Genomic DNA, 20,352 nt, shown 5'->3' on the forward strand with positions numbered 1-20,352 from the left:
GAGGTTTAAAAGGCTTTGTGATAGAACTCAAGAATAATCAAATATGGACATCTTCAAACTTATTATAGAGAAATAGCATGCTGGTTAGTTTGCTGCTGTGACCTTAACTTCCATTTTTTTTTTTTGTGGCCTTGGAGACTTCTGTTCCATTAACAATGAAGATAAAGTTAACAAGGAATGCTGCAATTCTTGGCTGAACATATACTGGTGAGTAGAGGGATTTCTCTGGCAAGACCCCCTTTGGTTTCCTGTCAACATGATCTATTAGGCATTTGGCAAAGGGAGACCAAGCCCATCAGACCTATCCTGTGAATTGTGCTTAATGGAGCAGCCCCATATATTTAATAGAGCAGTAAGAACAAGTACGTACCTGAAACAAAATAGTCAGTATTCTCTGTAAAAAGGACAGACAAGTAAATGTCAGATTTAGTAAAACAGAATATAATATGCAGTACCTAAATCAGAATACTAAGGTTTTAAGGATAAAGAAAGAAATCCTTGAAATAGATAGTCATACACTAGTATACATACGGTACATATATGCTAGCAATTCCCAACAGAGTTTCTGGATTTCTGCATGAACGGTTCCTAAAATGTGATCTGACCTTTTTTTTGTGGATAACGGTAATAAAGGCAGTTTTTGTAACAAACCATACACACATTTTACATTGCCATACCTATATTAAATTTCCATGCTTAAATTGAGTAAATGGCTTAAAATTATATGGTTATTCATGGAAAAGGTATGTGAATCTCTGGGGTAATTTATGTAAGTCAATGTTTCGGTCAGTTTTATAGTGGGGTTGACCTACTACAGCCAATCTTAAAGAAGTAGAATGTGGTGTGATCAAATAGGATTTCAAAGGATGTCAGAAGAACTGTTAGTAAAACCTGGAAACCTGAAAAGGTTTAAGAAAGGGTATCTAAGGAAATATAGCACAAATGCTACTCTGCCTAAAAATAGGCATTCTATTACATACTACTGTGGGCACCACTATATTAAGCATGTCCCTGCGTATTTACACGCAATGCTCACAGTTGCTGGCTAAACAAGATCATCTTTACTCCCCTAATCAACCACTATGGTACAACCCTAGGCTCCCACACTTCCCTTCACTTCCTTGTGGTCTGCTGTGGGCAAGGCATGGATTACGTTATTTACATTAACTGTAGGAAGGGGGCTCACTCAAATATTTTACACAATTATGCCATGAATTGCATATACCAGCACAATAGTTATTCTGCTACATACAGCTTAAACATTCTGCAGAGGCCCAATATGGTCTTCAGAATGTTTGCCTTAATAACTCAAACCTTGAACAAGCCCTCGTGCATCCTGATCAGGTTAGACTAATCTCTACTTATTACTCTCTACTCATGGATAAATATGACACTTCTCTCTACTATGCAGAAAATATGGTTAAGTGATATACCAGATCTTACATCCAAAAACTGGCAGCAACTTTTTTAATACACACTCAGCCACAGTGATCTCTGCTAGGGATAAACGTTACCTACTTAGGGTGTACTATACCCCGGCTTGGTTGTATATGCACAAAAGACCTACCGCTACCTGCCATAAGTGTGTTTGTGAAATAGGTGACTTTCTGCACATGGTTTGGGGACGTAGTCACAGGTGACAGCATTTATAGCCGACACTTTTGACAAACCTAATATCTGTTGCCCTAAGTGGTGCCTCCTTGGGATCCTCGAAGACCTAGAGGTCCCTACGATTACTAAGCATTTTCTTCACCTTTTATTCTTGTCAAGGTCCTACCTTTTCCCTGTGGTTATGTTACTTCATGTGCTGGTGTCCATCTTGGATTCTGCTGTGCATGATGGGAGCCCTTTTATGCCTTCAGGTTTCTGTGGTCCATCCTCCAGAGGGGTGTGGCTGATGACATATAAGCCTGTGGCCCGCACATGCTCTTTGCACTTGTGTCTTGTGTCTTTGTGTTACTATTACTCTGTTCTGACTCTCGTGACTCTCCTGGTATCTGATTCGGCTTGTCTTGACTATTCTTTGTATTCTCCTTTGATCTGACCCTCTGTTGCTGAACCCGGCTCGTGACCTGTGATTCTCGTCTGCTGTCCTGTACTGTTCTGTCCTGTTGTTGTTGACCCCGGCTTGTCTGACTACTCTTTTGTCTCTTCCACCAGCTACACGCCATTGGCGGCGGCCATTACCGCAGCTGAGGTGTCTCGGGGGCCGCGACCTGGTTCCTGGCTGCGTCAAGTCCATCCCCACCATCAGGGGCCCTGGTGAAGGGCAGCCTGGGACTTAGACTCCGCGCCCTGAGGGACTTCGGTCTGTGGGTGGTGGTTGTCGTCAGCCAGTGCGTTACATTGTTAGGTCTGCCTGTCCATTCCTCAGCTCCTGCCCTGACATTACACAAGTGCCATGAACCCTGACGGTGCAGGCACGCCTTCGCTCCCAATGCTAGTCGCCAGACTCGATCAACAGGATCACCTGTTGGATCAGTTCGCTCAGGCGTTACAAACTCTGCTTGCACGCACCGCGCACCTTACTCCTGGTGTTATTAGGCCGGTTGTCGCTCCGGTGGTCGCTTCCGCTGCTGTTCCGCTTGCTGTGCCTACCGCCGCGGCTGATGCGGCACCCGCGGTGTCCAGAGGTATGACCGGTTCAGCCCCTCTTCCACAGCGCTTTGGGGGTGAGCCGAGTCAGTGTCGTGGGTTCCTCAACCAGGTGGGTATTTATTTTGAATTAATACCCCACGCCTTTCCGTCTGAGAGGTCAAAGGTGGGGTTCCTCATCTCACTACTCTCAGACAAGGCCTTGGCCTGGGCAAATCCCTTATGGGAGAGGAACGACCCGGTGATTCAAGATTTTTCTGGTTTTGTCGATGCCTTCCGTAGGGTATTCGACGTACCGGCTCGTTCCGCCTCGGCGGCCAAGCTGCTCATGACCATGCATCAGGGTTCACGGACCGTGGCCGAGTACGCTATAGAGTTTCGTACCCTGGCGGCAGAGGTCGGTTGGAACAATGAGGCTCTGGTGGCTGCGTTTTCCCATGGTCTTTCTGACTCATTGAAGGACGAGATTGCAGCTAAGGAACTGCCTGTGGTGTTGGAGGAGCTCATCTCTTTCCTGATCCTGATTGACACCAGGCTCAGGGAGAGGCCTTCACTCAAGGAACGCCTGCGGAGGCCTTCCAATCGACTGGCACCTGCGTTTTCTGTCCCACCCGTTCCTCCCTCTCCTCCCACGCCTCCTGGGGATAGCTTGTCTGGTGGGGAACCCATGCAGCTGGGGTTTGCTCGCCTTTCCGAGGGGGAGCGGGCCGCTCGGCGTCGGGAGGGTCGCTGCCTGTACTGTGGCCTCGGTGGGCACTTTCGGCAGTCTTGTCCGGTCCGTCCGGGAAACGCTCGCACCTGAGATCATGTCGGGGACAGATCTTGGGTGGAGTTTCCTCGTCCCCGGCGTTCCGCAAGGATAAGCCACTGATCACCGTGGTCCTTTCTTGGACAGGGGGCTCGGTGACGGCCCAGGCGTTGGTAGACTCTGGGGCCGGTGGGTTGTTCTTGGACAGCTCGTTTGCTGCGCAGCACTCCATTCCCCTGCAGGCTCGTGCTGCCCCATTGGTTCTCGAAGCAATAGATGGCAGGCCCCTGCAGCCGCCGCAGGTTACCCACGAGACCCTGCCAATAGAGGTGGCCATTGGGGCTGTTCACAGGGAGTTGGCCTGTTTTCAGGTGATTTCTTCCCCACACTATTCGGTGGTTTTGGGGTATCCCTGGCTCCAGAGGCACAATCCAACCTTCAATTGGCAAACAGCCGAGATTCTCTCATGGTCTCCACAGTGTGGGGCCGGGTGCATCCGGGGGCCGGTTAAGGTATTGTGTGCCTCCTCGGACTCTGCGTTGCCCACCGACTATGGGGACGTGTTCGATAAGGTACGCGCTGGTACCTTACCACCGCATCGTCCTTACGACTGCGCCATATCCCTGCAACCCGGGGCCACTCCTCCACGTGGCAGGGTGTACCCTCTCTCGGTTGCGGAGAATAAGGCCATGGAGGAGTACGTGGTGGATGCGCTTTCCCGGGGGCACATTCGTAAGTCTACTTCCCCAGCAGGAGCGGGGTTTTTTTTCGTAAAGAAGAAAGGTGGGGAATTGAGGCCCTGCATCGATTATAGGGGTCTCAATCGGATTACCATTAAAAATGCATATCCAATTCCTTTGATTTCTGAGTTATTCGACCGCCTTAAGGGAGCAACGGTCTTTACCAAACTCGACCTTAGGGCGGCGTACAACCTCGTACGGATCAGACAGGGGGATGAGTGGAAGACCGCGTTTAATACCAGAACTGGGCACTACGAATACCTGGTGATGCCCTTCGGATTGTGTAACGCGCCCGCGGTCTTTCAGGAATTCATAAACGATGTCCTTCGTGATTTGTTGCAGCAATGCGTAGTGGTTTACCTGGATGACATCTTGGTTTACTCTACCTCCATGGAGTCCCATGTCCAGGATGTTAAGCAGGTGCTGCAACGATTGCGTGAGAACGGACTCTTTTGTAAACTCGAGAAGTGCGAGTTCCATCGATCCCAGGTTGCCTTTTTGGGCTACATAATTTCCGCGGAGGGATTTTCCATGGACCCTCAGAAGGTTGCGGCAGTTCTGCAGTGGCCTCGTCCCAATGGTCTTCGGCCCATTCAGCGCTTTCTGGGTTTTGCCAACTACTATCGGAAGTTCATCAGGAACTTCTCCACATTGGCAAAGCCTCTCTCTGACCTAACCAAGAAGGGGAGTAACCCTCACGAGTGGCCATCCGAGGCCATCAGAGCTTTCGAGGCTCTGAAAGCTGCCTTTGCTTCGGCTCCGATTCTTTCGCATCCCAATCCTGGGTTGCCCTTCGTCCTCGAAGTTGATGCTTCCGAGACGGGAGTAGGGGCTCTCCTGTCTCAGCGTCGGTCACCCGATGGACCCCTACTTCCCTGCGGGTTCTACTCCAGGAAGCTTTCCTCGGCTGAGTGCAACTACCAGATTGGAGATCGGGAGTTGTTGGTCATCATTCTGGCTCTCAAGGAATGGAGGCACCTGCTCGAGGGTTCCGCGGTTCCGGTCCTCATTCTTACCGATCACAAGAACCTGACTTATCTTTCGGAGGCCAAGAGATTGACACCCCGCCAGGCCAGATGGGCTCTGTTCTTGTCACGCTTCAACTATGTGGTTTCATATTTGCCTGGTTCCAAGAATGTCAGGGCTGATGCGTTATCACGGCAATACTCTGAGTTGTCCAGGGAGGACTCTGAGCCAATCTCACTTATACCTCCAGATCAGATCCTGGCTGCCATTCGCACCAGTCTGACCTCTCCCCTTGGGGAGCAGATTTTGGCGGCTCAAACTGATGCTCCTCCCGGGAGGCCGGAGGGTAGATGTTTCGTACCCGAGGGATTGCGCACCCGCCTGCTGCATACCTACCATAACGCCAAAACTGCCGGGCATCCAGGGAAGAACCAGCTGTGTTGGGTCGTCTCTCGCTTATTCTGGTGGCCAACCCTCCGTGCCGACATTGCCTCTTATGTAGCGGCATGTTCGATCTGTGCCCAGAATAAGTCTCCACGGCATCTCCCTTTGGGTCTTCTGCAACCCATTCCCAATGGGGAGCGTCCTTGGTCACATCTAGGGATGGACTTTATTGTAGACCTCCCGGTGTCTCGGGGTCATACGGTCATCCTCATGATCGTCGATCGGTTTTCCAAGATGTGCCATTGCATTCCACTCAGGAAATTACCCACAGCGCAGGAACTGGCCACGGTCTTTTCCAGGGAGATTTTTCGCCTGCATGGGTTACCTAAGGTGATTGTCTCAGACCGCGGGAGTCAGTTCGTGTCCAGATTCTGGCGTGCCTTCTGCTCCCAGTTGGGTATTAGTCTCTCCTTTTCATCAGCCTACCACCCGCAGTCCAATGGGGCTGCGGAGCGTTCCAATCAGGCCTTAGAACAATTCCTTCGGTGTTATATTTCAGACCATCAGGATGATTGGGCCGATCTCCTGCCGTGGGCAGAGTTTGCCAGGAACTCGGCGGTCAACTCCTCCACCGGGATGTCTCCCTTCATGGCCAACTATGGGTTTCAACCCGCGGTATTACCTGAGAGGTTCTCACCACAGGACATTCCGGCTGTGGAGAACCATCTTGCTGCCCTGCGTTCTTCTTGGGGGCAGATCCAGAGGGCCTTGAGGGACTCAGCTCAGCGCCAGAAGTTCCAGGCTGATCGCAGACGGTTGCCCGCTCCTTCATACCAGGTCGGCGATCGGGTGTGGTTGTCTACTCGCAACCTCAATCTTCGGGTGCCCACACCCAAACTGGCTCCCCGTTTTCTCGGTCCTTTCCGCATTCTCCGCAAAGTGAATCCGGTGGCCTATGCACTTGCCCTTCCGTCTGGGATGCGGATCTCCAATATCTTTCATGTTTCCCTGTTGAAACCTCTGGTCTGCAATCGCTTCACTACCTCTCTTCCTCGGCCCCGTCCTGTCCGGGTTGACGGTCATGAGGAGTATGAGGTGAGCCGGATCCTGGACTCTCGATTGGTGCGCGGTCAATTACAGTTCCTGGTTCATTGGCGCGGTTATGGTCCCGAGGAGCGTTCCTGGGTTCCTTCCGCGGATGTCCATGCTCCTGCCCTCCTCCGCGCTTTTCATACCCGCTTTCCTCAGAAACCTTTTGTTGAGCCGCGGAGGGGGAGGGGCCCTTGAGGGGGAGGTACTGTCAAGGTCCTACCTTTTCCCTGTGGTTATGTTACTTCATGTGCTGGTGTCCATCTTGGATTCTGCTGTGCATGATGGGAGCCCTTTTATGCCTTCAGGTTTCTGTGGTCCATCCTCCAGAGGGGTGTGGCTGATGACATATAAGCCTGTGGCCCGCACATGCTCTTTGCACTTGTGTCTTGTGTCTTTGTGTTACTATTACTCTGTTCTGACTCTCGTGACTCTCCTGGTATCTGATTCGGCTTGTCTTGACTATTCTTTGTATTCTCCTTTGATCTGACCCTCTGTTGCTGAACCCGGCTCGTGACCTGTGATTCTCGTCTGCTGTCCTGTACTGTTCTGTCCTGTTGTTGTTGACCCCGGCTTGTCTGACTACTCTTTTGTCTCTTCCACCAGCTACACGCCATTGGCGGCGGCCATTACCGCAGCTGAGGTGTCTCGGGGGCCGCGACCTGGTTCCTGGCTGCGTCAAGTCCATCCCCACCATCAGGGGCCCTGGTGAAGGGCAGCCTGGGACTTAGACTCCGCGCCCTGAGGGACTTCGGTCTGTGGGTGGTGGTTGTCGTCAGCCAGTGCGTTACATTGTTAGGTCTGCCTGTCCGTTCCTCAGCTCCTGCCCTGACAATTCTACTATGCTAGAAAAATGATTGTGCTCCATTGGACACGTGTAGAACTCTTACATATTGGGCTATGGAACAGACTCATTAATCAGAATCTACCTCTTTATAAATTAACCTATGAAGCCAGGGGATGCCCCAAAAAGTTTTATAAGATTTGGGGCCTTTGGCTTTATACTCAAGACACTATCTTTGATCTCTGATCCCACTTAAGGCTATCATAAATATCAGTCCATTATTTCCTGCTGTAATCTTTTTTGTCTATGGGATCGTTGGTCTCCCTTTCTTTTTCTTCGAACTTCTACCCTGACCAATAACCTACGCTTCATTTTTCATACAGGTGAATGGAATTTAAATGTTACCATATCCCTTTATGGTGATGCTGCTATAGTTTCTTGTACGCAGGTTGTTTATGCACTGTTTTGTTACCTTTTTTTATTTTCCTATTTTTTGCTTGGTGTTTTCTCCATATATATATATATATATATATATATATATATACACACAGTAGTAGTAATTATTCTACAATTACTGCACGATTTATGGAACCCCTCCTGTATTGTTATGATGCTCGTAATCACATTTTGTGCTGGTTCTGTAACTGTCGGATTTGACTCTGTATTGATATGACTGCCATTTTTTAATAAAACACAGTTTTAAAAAAAAAAAGAGTAGGCATTCTGCAAACAACAGTACGTGGGCACTTCTCTAAATCTTTATACATCTAACAAAGAACCTTGAGCCGATCTGGAAGAATTTCCTATTCTAGATCCCATTTGTGCTCCTGTGTCTACAAATGGAAAAACACTGAGAAAATGTGTATATTAGAGGTTACTATACAGGATAATAAAAAGAACGCTACTCATCTGAAGCCTGCAGAATGTTCTTGGAAGCTATATTTGAAAACTTTATATCAGACTATCAGGGCTCACTCTGGTCAAAAACATAAGCAACATAACCATGATAAAAAACCATGTAAGTAATTCAGCAACAGAGTGGTTTAAACAGAAGCTATACCATATTTTAAAACACTTGACTTTAACCCTTTTGAAATGCTGTGGCATAATCTGATACAGACTGCTCATGCAGGATATCCCAAAAATATAAACCATATAAAACAGTTTTGATGTGAAGCCCTTTTTTTCAAGAAAGAACAACTTTGCAACATAGGACATAGGAAGGCCATGATAAAAGGAAATAGAGACAGTGTATTTCAAAAAGTTATGTGGCAGGAAAACTAAATGGTATGTTAAATATAATAAGTGAGCTCAAATGCCAACTGTCTTTGTCAAATCCAAAGTAGATACATATAGAAAAAAAATTGAAAAGAAAGAAAAATATAAGACGGAGAGTCAGGAAAGATAGGACCGTACATCATAGATGGCCATTAACGTACTGTATATGTGAACTCACCATCAAACAAAGGTCTATAAGGAAGATGGGTGAATAGTGACACACTGTAGAACTAAAATAACACTGCAGAGTGGTGTTAAATGCCTGATATGAAAGAATGTAGCCAGATTTCAAAGTTGGGATTAAAAAATGTCTTAGAAGTGTGAAAACTTCAATGCATCGGGATGATGGACATATGAAGCTGTCAACTCCTCCATTGTCATTGTGGTAAATAATGCAAGAAAATAATGAACTTCTCTGATTTTTTTTTTTCTGCCAGCCAATTATAGAATGGAGGCGGTCAGTAGATTTCCAACACCAAGGCATAAGTTCCAGTGGTATTTTACACACTTTTAAATCAATGACTCAGTGTGATTAAATAAGCTGTTTAATAAAGGTATGGCAAAGTAATATGTTTTCAAATAAGATTTGTTTTTTATTAGAGACAGTCCCCAGGTTACGAACAAGAAAGGTTCTGTAGGTTTGTTCTTAAGTTGAATTTGTATGTAAGTTGGAACAGGTAAATTTTTTAAGTGTAACTCCATCCCCAAAATTTTTTTAAGTTTTAGATAACATAGGGAAGGGTGAACTGGCCATGCAGTGATGTTGGATTGCTGACAGGTCCGCTGGACAGTTGGTGGCAGCATGCGGCGAGCAACAAGATGGCAACCCCAGCAGTTTCTGTGACCAGCGTGATGTCACTCTGCCTCCATTTTTATTTTATTTTTTTTATGAGTTGTATGTAAGTGGGATGTTTGTAACTTAAGGACTGTCTGTAGTATGAGTTAGAATTATATTATCTCACTCTAGGAACCATTCATGCTGAAATATAATTCACTGGTTGCCACTGCACACATAACTGCCCGCCTGCGCAGCAAACCTAGTACATATAGTCCAAAAGAGAGAGTGGCAGTCATGAGTTCACCTTTCAAGACCCATGAGTCCACTCCCTCTTTTGGACTATTTATCGTGTATATATATATATATATATATATATATATACAGAGAGAGAGAGAGGCAAAGAGAGAGAGACACAAAGAGAGAGAGAGAGAGAGAGACAAAGAGAGAATAATAATAATTATGTGATTATTTTCATACTTATTCAAACATGAAAATTTCAAATAAACATAACATTAGTCACGTAAGGTAAAATATCATATAAAAATATCAGTTTTTTTTTTATTTTTATTGTACAGGGCTTACATTGTCAATCCTATTTCTAGCAATAGATTGAGATACAAAATAGATAGAGATAAATGATAGATAGATAGATAGATAGATAGATAGATAGATAGATAGATAGATAGATAGATAGATAGATAGATAGAAATGTCTTGTATACAAATAATGTTTACTGACAGGTCTAAATTAATATATTGTAATTAACTGAGTGGATACTAAATGTTCACTTTGTGCCAGACATCCCAGCCACTGAGATTTTGGTGTGGCTGTGTCAGAGCAGGGTGTTGCCTATTCCTATACCTATTATACTTTAAAAAAAAAAAACTTTATTCAAGTTTAACAAAATAAAACACATAGAAGTGGTCCATCTTCAACATTGAGCAGTAAGTACAACAGATTAATAAATACAAAGGCAAACCGAGTTCACATTACAAAACAGGCAGGATAAACAAAGTACAATGCACCAGCACTTTCTTCGCACATTCAAGAGCTGGACAGTAATTCTGTTCCTACCTATTATACTTTTATATGCAGTCTTACTAGGGAAATATTAATTAAGAACATAACATTTGGTGCATTTCCATCATAGATTTCCTTTGAGTTTAGTTACACTTAAGTATTCTTAAAGAATTAAATCGCATACATTAAATGACTGTCAAAGATCTTATAGGATTTCTATATAAAATATACACAATACTAGTGTATAGTTCAGATATTTCTTAGGAAAAGAAATACGAATATTAACATATTTCCATTGTGCCTTTTTTTATCTTTCTCTCTTTTACACCATTATCCCTGAAAATAAAAAGGAATATAATGATGGTAATTTTAAATTTTGATTAATGCATCAATAATGTGAACTAGCTTTCAATGGCTTTGCTAAATTACAAAAAATCTGTAAAGCTTTATTGAGCCTGAATAACTCGGAGAGAAAAAAAACTCAGTATCAGATGATGCCAAATTGGATAAAAGATGGACACATTTTCTGAACACCAGCCTCATTTAAACCTTCTCTTGCTTTCTGAAATAATGTGTTATCCAAGTGAAAAAAAAAGTCCAAACACTCTTCATATGTTCCTGATATAAACAAATCAATCATACCGGCAGCCAAAAGTAAAATCAACATGTTATACACATTTTCTTTTTTGTAATGGAGCCTACAATTTTGTGTAAGAAGCCCCAATTCCAGCTTTTAATCTGTATCATATATTGTTAATAAAAATATCCCAGCCAGTATCATATAACACATCAATAAGTAAAATATGTTTTAGATATATGAATATTTTTGTCATTTAACATTTATTCTATACTATATATTTTTATTGTCCTCTCCTGAAAACTATACAAAATTGTTAATTACTAGAGCTTCAGTTTTATCATTTTATATAAATAGTACTCTCTTAGTTGTTAGTATTTTAGTATGACTTCCAGAGACACTTTGATGTTAAGTTCGTGTAGCCCAACTATCTACATGTGATCTTATCTCAGAAAGGTCATCTACCACTATATTTTCCTCTAGTGATGACAGAACTGATCGGAGAATTGGCCAAATTGGGGAATTCTGATCAACTCTGGTGAATCACAATTCTCTGAATTTCCTAAATGTGTGTCACTTGGTAAGAATTCATAAATATAGCTAGGTTTCTTAGTTTCATGAATATTTGTAAAAATAAAAAAAGGATGAATCAGAAAAATTAGATCATTGTACTTCTTTTTGCCCTGGTTTCCACTGCTGAGACTTATCATGCAACTTTCGACACATAAAGTTGCCTGGCAAACACATTCATTTTAATGGGTACCATCTTAATCATTACAACTCAAGTTGCAGTGACAAAAAAGATTCCTGCACTTCTTTTCTGTGACGTTGGTATGACTTGAGTGCCATAGGCTGCAATTTTAAAGTACAAAAGTCAGAAGTAAGGCATACGGAAGTTGCAAGCAAGTCATATGACTTTGGGGTTGCAATAGTGTGAACTGAGCCTTAAAGGGAACAGATGGTCCAATTTGCTCCATCGCTAGTATAGGTATTGATTGATTCTCTCATCTATTTATTTTTACTTCAACTAGTTTATGAAATCCTGTGTTGAATTTTCAATGCTGGCAAAGCCCCAGATACAATCATGGCCAAAAATACACTATTGGCAACCCTGCATTTCTCTCAGAAAATGCACCTTTTCACTGAGAAAATTGTTGCAATTACAAATGTTTTGGCATTTTTGTGTTTATTTCATTTGTTTGTATTGGTATGACACAGAAAAGTTTAGAAGCAAAGAGCCGAAATAGACTGGACAAATTAATTGTCTCCTCAAAATTGTAAGAAATAATTGCATTCCAAATTTGTGATGCTCCTGTAACTTGTAATTAAACTCACCTGTATCAATTAACAGGTGCTGACAATATAGAAATCACATCGGCAACCAGTTAAAATGGTGAAAACTTGACTCAACCTTTCTTTTGTGTCTCTGTGTGCCACCTGGAGCATGGAGCAGAGAAAGAGCAGCAAATAATTGTCTGAGGATTTTAGAACAAAAATTGTGGAAAAGCATGGACAATCTCAAGGTTACAAGTCCATCTTCAGGGATTTAATGTGTCCACTGTGCTCAACATTGTCAAAAAGTGTACAGCCCATGGCACTGTAGAGAAAAACTGATCAAAGGTTACAACAAAGGATTGGTCAAATGGTGGCTAAAGAACCTCGATCAACTTCTAGACAAATTCAAGCTGACCTTTAGGCACAGGATACAACTGTGTCAGCTTGCACTATACGTCGCCATCTAAATGAAAAGAGACGCTATGGTAGGAGACCCAGGAGGACCCCACTGCTGACACAGAAACATAAAAAAGCCAGATTGGAGTTTGACAAAATTTGCCTGAGGAATCCAAAGTCCTTTTGGGAGAATGTGCTGTGGACAGATGAAACAAAATTATGGCTTTTTGGTAAAGCCCATCATTCTGCTTTTTTAATAAAAAAGCAATGAGGCCGTCAAAGAAAAGAATACAGTCTCTACAGTCAAACATGGTGGAGGTTCACTAATGTTTTGGGTTTGCTTTGCTGCTTCAGGCACTGTCTTAACCGTGTGCATGGCATTATGAAATCTGAAGACTACCAAAGAATTCTAGGGTGCAATGTAGGGCCCAGTGTTAGAAAGCTGGGTCTCTGTCAGAGGTTGTGGGTCTTACAGAAGTACAGTGACCCAAAGCACACGTCAAAAAGCACCCAGAAATGGTTTCAGACAAAGTGCTGGAGAGTACTGAACTGGTCAGCAATGAGTCCAGATCTCAATCCCATAGAGCATCTGTGGAGAGATCTCAAAACAGCAGTTAGGAAAAGGAACCCTTCCAATCTGAGAGACCTGGAGCAGTTGGCAAAAGAAGTGGTCCAAAATTACAGTATAGAGGTATAAGAAACTCATTGATGGTTACAGGAAGGGACTGATTTCAGTTATTTTTTCCAAGGGGTGTGCTACCAAAAAATAACTTCAGGGTGCCAGGTTTGGTTTTTTGTTTCTCCGCTTTTTTGTATCATACCTATAAACAAAAGAAATAAATATGAGAATTCCTAAATATTTGTAATTACAACAATTTTCTGGGTGAAGTGGTGCATTTTTTAACAGAAATGCAGGGGTGTCAATATATTTAGCCATGACTTTTAGAAATCTCAGAGAAAAAGCTGATAAAAAACTGATGCTAACCTGTAGAAAAAGACGATTATTAACTGTAACTAAGTAAACTAATTAAACTAAAGTACAAAGAACCAAACCTTTAGAATCTCAGACTGGTCCTGGAAATCAGGGATAACAAAAGACTATGCATGGTTGCAGGGTTTACCTGTCATTTTCCAAAGGAGTTACATTCAGTTACAAAGATCAGGGGAAAAAAAGTGTCACCTTCTAAGCACAGCAGATAAAAAACTTTAATTCAAAGTAAGATACAGGCAACTCACAAGATGCATGATGAAAGGGCGCTTCTCATGATAAATGGCATCTGCTGTGAACTGGATGTGATGTCAGTGCTTCTTCCTAGTGTACCCAGAGCTCATAGGAAGTGCTGGGAGCCATCAACATCTCCGCCTGACACCGGATATACACCAATGCACAGTGGCTAGCTCTCCAGTTCACAGCGGATGCCATTTATCCTGACATGTGTCCTTTCATCATGCATCTTGTGAGTTGCCTGTATCTTACTTCTAATTACATTTTTTTATCTGCTGCACTTAGAAGGCGCCACTCTTTTTTCCCTTGATCTCCTCACAGGGTCCCCTCTAGCTCTTTACCAGCTGTCAGCCTTCTAGTAACGCCACCTTTATAAACTGTAATCATCCATATTCTCTGTATTATTTAAGGTCTTACATATTTTATAGATAATGTTCCTTACTCTTTCCTATCCTGCAGAGACCACTTTAGCCACTTCTGAGCGCGCCAAATACCTGTTTCACATTCAATCACAAAGGCCGTTACAAAGATCAGTACTCGCATATGCCAACCCATATTCTCAGTGTCTGAAATATGGTTTGTAGAAGGCCTATCTTACCTTCATACTAGTTCAAGTCCTCCACAGATCTATAACTGAAACAGCTATTACCGTACATAACCAAACATATAATAATAAAAAAATTCTGCTACAAGTTTTAGGTGACGTTATGTCATCATAAACATCTAAAGTCATGAAAAAATTTGTTAGTTGTCCCATGATGCTCTCCTTTTGTTTTTTTTGATTTTGGGTCTGACACTCTGAGCCACTAGGCAACTGGGACTGCCACAACCAACGGGAAAATGTGATAGACAACAGAAAGCAGTACAGGCAATGCGGTAATATCTCCACTAAATGACCAATATTGTTGCTGTGTAGAAAACCCCTAAGAAATCTACACTGAATGGTAAAGAAACCAAAACTACAGGTTAAAGAGTGGATCTAAACCTTGCATCTACTACAGGTTATAAATGAAGTGAAGCCATCTTAAAAATTGTGTCATGAAAAGAAATGTGAGTTGTCTCATGATGTAGCTCCCCTTTCTTCTTTGACCTTGGGGCTGGCTTTCTGAAGCGATAGTCAAGTAGAACTGACAACAGACAACTGGGACAACCAACAGACAACTATTATAACCAATCACAAAACAGTAGAGTCAAGGAAGTAATATCTCCACTGAATGATCAATATTGTTGAGGTGGAGAAAACCTCTAAACACACCTACACTGAAAGGTAAAGAAACTACAAGTTAAACAGTGGGTAAGAAACCTGTATCTGCTTCAGGTTTTAAGCGAAGTAAAGTCACCATAAAAATCAAAAATCATTAAATAAATTTTCAGTTGTCCAATGAATCTCCCTTTTCTTTCTTTCTTTCTTTGATTTTGGATCTGACTTTTTGAGTCACTAGGCAAGTGAGGCCACTAGGATAGCCAATGGGCAACTATGATAGCCAATAACAAAGCAGTAGACACAAGGCAGCCATCTTTTCACTGGATGTTCAAAATTGTTGCAGTGGAGTAATCCTCCAAGACACCAACATCAATTAAGTCATTGTAGAATTGTGTGTTGTCCCAAGATGTAGCTCCCCTTTCTTTTTTGACTTTCGGTCTAGCTTACTGAGCCACTAGGTAAATGAGACTGCCAACATGCAACTGGGAAAACCAATGAGCAAATTGTTGCAGTGGAGAAAACCTCTAAGACACCTACACTGCAAAGTGAATAGGCAAAAGCTACAGGTTAATCAAAAAGACAAAAAAAAAGTTTACTTTAGGATATATTTTCAATCACTAACAAGTTGATTGCTATATTAAAATCAGAGCTGCACAAAATCATATAAAATATTCAAGATAATTTATAACATTTTTTTGGTGGACACATTTACAGATTAGCACAACATTTTATAGAATGTTTGAAATAAGAAACTAAATATAACAAACTGAAGAAAGTTTACCTGATGGATATGGCTGTTCCAGGAAATGTGCATAAACTGTTTGGTTAGCAGCTCCATACTTATTTTTAGCAATCAAGGTATAATTTCCATTATAATAATGTGTAGGTTTATTAAATAACAGGCATCCTTCCAGAACATTGTCCTGCCCATAGTATTCTGTACGTATGAAATCCACCTGCCGCAAAGCCATCTTGTTATGATACCAGGTTAGTTCTGGACGTGGATTCCCTCGTACCACAAATTCTATACAGTGCTCCAGACGCGATACCGGCTCCTTCAAACTCAGGATCCGAGGTGGGTCTGGGAATTCAAATACAACAAACAAGATAAGGACTTACAGCTACAGGATGTAGATTTGAATTACAGCTTCAGTAACATATGAACATACAAAGTCTGAGCACACTAAGTATACAAGCCATGAATAACTAATACATTTACTTTTCTATTCTAAATAACAACACCAGTCTTTTTCTAAAACATGAGAATGCATGCATGCATTCAACCACATGTAGAGAACTTTAGTCATATATAATTCTAAAGTCCGGACAGATAAAAACTACCAATTCATGCAGGTATGTGTTACTTAAAAATTAACAATTTTGTTCAAGTCTGAATCTGACTTGAAATCAGCCTTTTGCAATCCCCTGTACAGCAGAGCTCAGACTACAAGAAGAGGAAGAGGAACTAAGATCCAATAAACAGCCAAGTAAACTATAATGGGCCAACCCTATCAACGAATGCAAAGCTTTCCTCCTAATAAAACTATTTAATAACACTAGATCCTGCATTCCTGATAAAGGGAAACAAATGGCACCCCAAATTTATTCCACTGGTTCAACAAAGAGAAAACAATTACCTTCCCTTTATAATAGAGAAGAACATATCAGAACAACATGGGTACCCTGTTGCAGCTTTTTAATCACACATAGAGATATTTTGAGCTGGTCCTGCTACTACTACCTCCTCATATCACATGACCTCACCTTCCCCTAGTTCACCTTTTTTTGCTGCCAATTCCACCCTACCTTGCCCCACACCCATTCCCAATATACCCGTCACCACTACCATTCTTTTCACTCCAATATTAGTAAACCACCACACACCCTTTTCTAACTTCTTCCATTTCCTAGTCTTGTTGATGGGCTCCACCACCACATCAGTATAAAACCAAAACTGTATAAACAGTGAAAATTGTACCAATACAGAACACCTTCTGTACAATGTTACAATGTATAATAATGAACAATGTTGCAATGTATAATAATAAATAATAAATATAGCAAGTTATGAAAAAAGATCAACTAACATGATACCGTTTTGCCAATTCCAAGAGCCTCCAAAAATTAACACATGTATGGAAATGTTATTGCAGTGACATTTTGGTTTTATGCAAATGGTAGCTATGTGAAAAACTCCTTTTTGTGTCTCCTACCTATACAGATATGTAGTAATTAAGTGCATTTCCTATGAATGTGAAGGTACAGTACACGGACCCAAAGTTTAAATAATATAACACCAGCTCAGTGTGCTTCCTTTTAAAACATTTTTTTAAAGGTTGGAAGGTAAAGAGAATGTCTGAGAAGATAGCTGTGCCTCCATCTTTCATTACCTATCCATTATGTGCAATGAATGTGTTCATATGCAACTTCCTGAGATCAAAACACTTGATTTAACTACTAGCAATGGGAGAGGCAATGCTAAATGCCTATATGTAGAAGCCTGAAAGGTCATTTGAACAATAGAGAACTAACTAAGAATCCTCCTTGATTAGCTTAATCCTGGTCCAAAACATAATTTATCCCTATTGCTTCCAATGCTTCCTCACTATGTGATATACTGTATAGAGAAACAGCTGACAACCTTGAAATTCAGGACAGTAGCTTCTGATCCAACTTACAGTTGACAGTGAGAAATACAGTTGCATTGGTCATTCCCACAACGTTTTCCGCTATGCAGGTCAAGGCGTAGCCGTTGTCTTCTCCGGAGACATTCACTAGGGTCAGGTTAATAGAATGCACATTGGTCCAATTGACATTGGTCTGCAGCCAACACAAACACGTCAGGAAGGCGTTAAAGAATTATGCAAGAAAGCCGTTAAATATTGAACAAAGCAAATGCAAAGAGATTGCTATGAAGCTATCAGCACAAAAGAACAAAAGCAGCTTTCATTATGACATCAAAGAAGATTTCAGTGGAGAAAAGAGAATTCAATTCTACAAATGGCTTTTTTTGTACATAGTTATTTCCTTAACAATGTTAACTATATTTTTTATCTCTATAATTGCCAGAATAAAGTCCAATTTCCATATAAACAATAGTGGGGAATTCGTAATTAGTAAAAAATGTGTTTTGTGCGTAATAGCTTTACACTTTGCAATTGTGTAAGACATTATAGAGCTATTCAAATCGATAATTTCTTTAAAATGCAGAAAATACGCTGATTCTAAAATATAATAATTAGTGTTTAAGACGTTATCTATAAAAGAGTAATACAAACAAAGCTGAGCAATGTTATCTGCTCATGTAAAATTCTGTGTTCATTAAAGTATGTGAAGTCTGCAGACCTATCATTTTAAATTACTTAATTTAAAAAAAGTTCTTTTTTTAACAGTCAATCCATCCACAAGTTATATTTCAGTTATAGGTCTAATAATTGGGTCTCAACTAGCTATATATCAGTACCTGCATGGCCTTTTATGCGCTAAAGCAGAACTAAGGGAGAACCTCAGCATGGCAGACCACAGTAAATTCCTGAGCAGGGCAGAGCTCAGGGAGAATCTCAGCAGGACAAAATACAGGGACAACCTCAGCAGAGTGAAACACAAGCAGAATCTCAGCAGGACAGAACATGAGACACCCTTAGGATGACAAAACTCCATGAGAACCTCATTAGGGCAGAACACTGTGAGAACTTCAGCAGAGCAAAAGACAGGGAGGACCTCAGAAGGGCAAAACACAGGGAGAACCTGAGGATGGCAAAACATATGCAGACCTCAGCAGGATAGAACACTAGGAGAACCTAAGCAGGACAAGACACTTGGAGAACCTAAGCAGGACAAAATACTGGGAGAACCTAAGCAGGAAAGAATACTGAGAGAACCTAAGTAGGACAGAACACTGGGAGAACCTCAGCAGGACAAAACATTGGAAGAAACTAAGCAGGACATAACACATGCAGAACCTCAGCAGGGCACATCACAGGGAGAACCTCAGGATGTAAAAACATTATGAGAACTTCAATATGGGAAGCACAGGGAGAACCTCATTAAGGCAAAACACAAGGAGAACCTCATTAGGGCAAAACACAAGAATAACCTCAGCAGGGCAAAACACAAGGAGAACCACAGCAGGGAAAAACACAGGAAAACTTTAGCAGGACAAAACATAGGATGAACCTCAAGATGGCGAAAATCTGGGAGAACCTCATTAGGGAAAAGCAGAGAGCAAACCTCATTAGGATAAACACAGGGAGAACCTCAGCAGGGTAGAACATGGGAAGAACCATAGCAGGGCAAAACACAGAGAGAACTTCAAGATGGCAAAACAGGAGAACCTCATTAGGGAAAAGCACAGGGATAATTGGATTGGGGAAGAACACTAGGAGAACCTCAGCAGGACAGAACACTGGGAAAACCTAAGCAGAACAGAACACTGGATGAACCTCAGCAGGGCAGAACACAGGCAGAACCTCAGAAGGGCATATCACAGGGAGAACCTCAGGATGTAAAAACATTGTGAGAAACTCATTACGGCAAAGCACAGGGAGAACCTCATAAGGGTAAAACACAAGGAAATCCTCATTAGGTTAAAACACAGAGAGACCCTCATTAGGACAATACACAGGGAGAACCTCAGCAGGGCAAAACATGGGGAGAATCTCAGCAGGGCAAAACATGGGGAGAACTTCAGCAGGAGAGAACATGGGGAGAACCTCGTTAGGGCAATACACAAGGAGAACCTCAGCAGGGCGAAACACGGGGAGATTCTCAGCAGGACAGACATGGGGAGAACCTCATTAGGGCAAAACACTGGGACAACCTCAGTGGGTCAAACACAGGGAGAGACTCAGCAGAGCAGAACACAGGGATAATCTAAGCAGGGCAAAACACAAGCAGAACCTCAGCAGGGCAAAAGACAGGGAAAACCTTGGTAGATGTGTTTCACCTGAATGTATTCCAGAGATGTTCTTATTTTTTTTATTATTATTTTGCCTTAATATACACTTTAAGGAATGATTATATCAGACTCATCCTATGACTTGGAACTGACTAAACCAACGGTATTAGGAAATTCGAATTTTAACATATGTTAACTAAATGGGGACAAATCTGCGAAATCGACAGCATCCTAAATAAATAACGGAACAAGCATTAGGAAGAAGAGAAAAAGCAAATAGAAAGAGACAATTGACAGGTTTAGGCACAGAGATGTGACATATGCTGAGTAATAAAGACAACAGAGGGCATGGACAGGCTTTACATTTGTACAGTATTACTCAGAAGGAACAGATGC

At 42.2% G+C, this 20,352-nt stretch overlaps 1 protein-coding gene across 4 annotated transcripts in view; it reads right to left on the reverse strand.

Annotated features, from left to right (window-relative positions):
• NTRK3 (neurotrophic receptor tyrosine kinase 3) overlaps positions 1 to 20,352 on the reverse strand; it is a 979,065-nt gene that overhangs the window by 439,691 nt on the left and 519,022 nt on the right. For all 4 annotated transcript variants that reach the window (XM_089687661.1, XM_089687660.1, XM_089687663.1 and 1 more), the window contains exons 8-10: positions 17,738 to 17,879; positions 15,841 to 16,140; positions 371 to 394 (exon numbers count right to left, since the gene is read on the reverse strand). In XM_089687661.1, the coding sequence (XP_089543787.1) occupies positions 371 to 394; positions 15,841 to 16,140; positions 17,738 to 17,879 (466 nt within the window). The remainder of the gene's footprint in view (positions 1 to 370; positions 395 to 15,840; positions 16,141 to 17,737; positions 17,880 to 20,352) is intronic.

The sequence above is a fragment of the Staurois parvus genome, unplaced genomic scaffold (genome assembly GCF_062004578.1).
Source record: "Staurois parvus isolate SC_StPar_1 unplaced genomic scaffold, SC_StPar_1.0 ptg000432l, whole genome shotgun sequence".
Classification (NCBI taxonomy): domain Eukaryota; kingdom Metazoa; phylum Chordata; class Amphibia; order Anura; family Ranidae; genus Staurois; species Staurois parvus.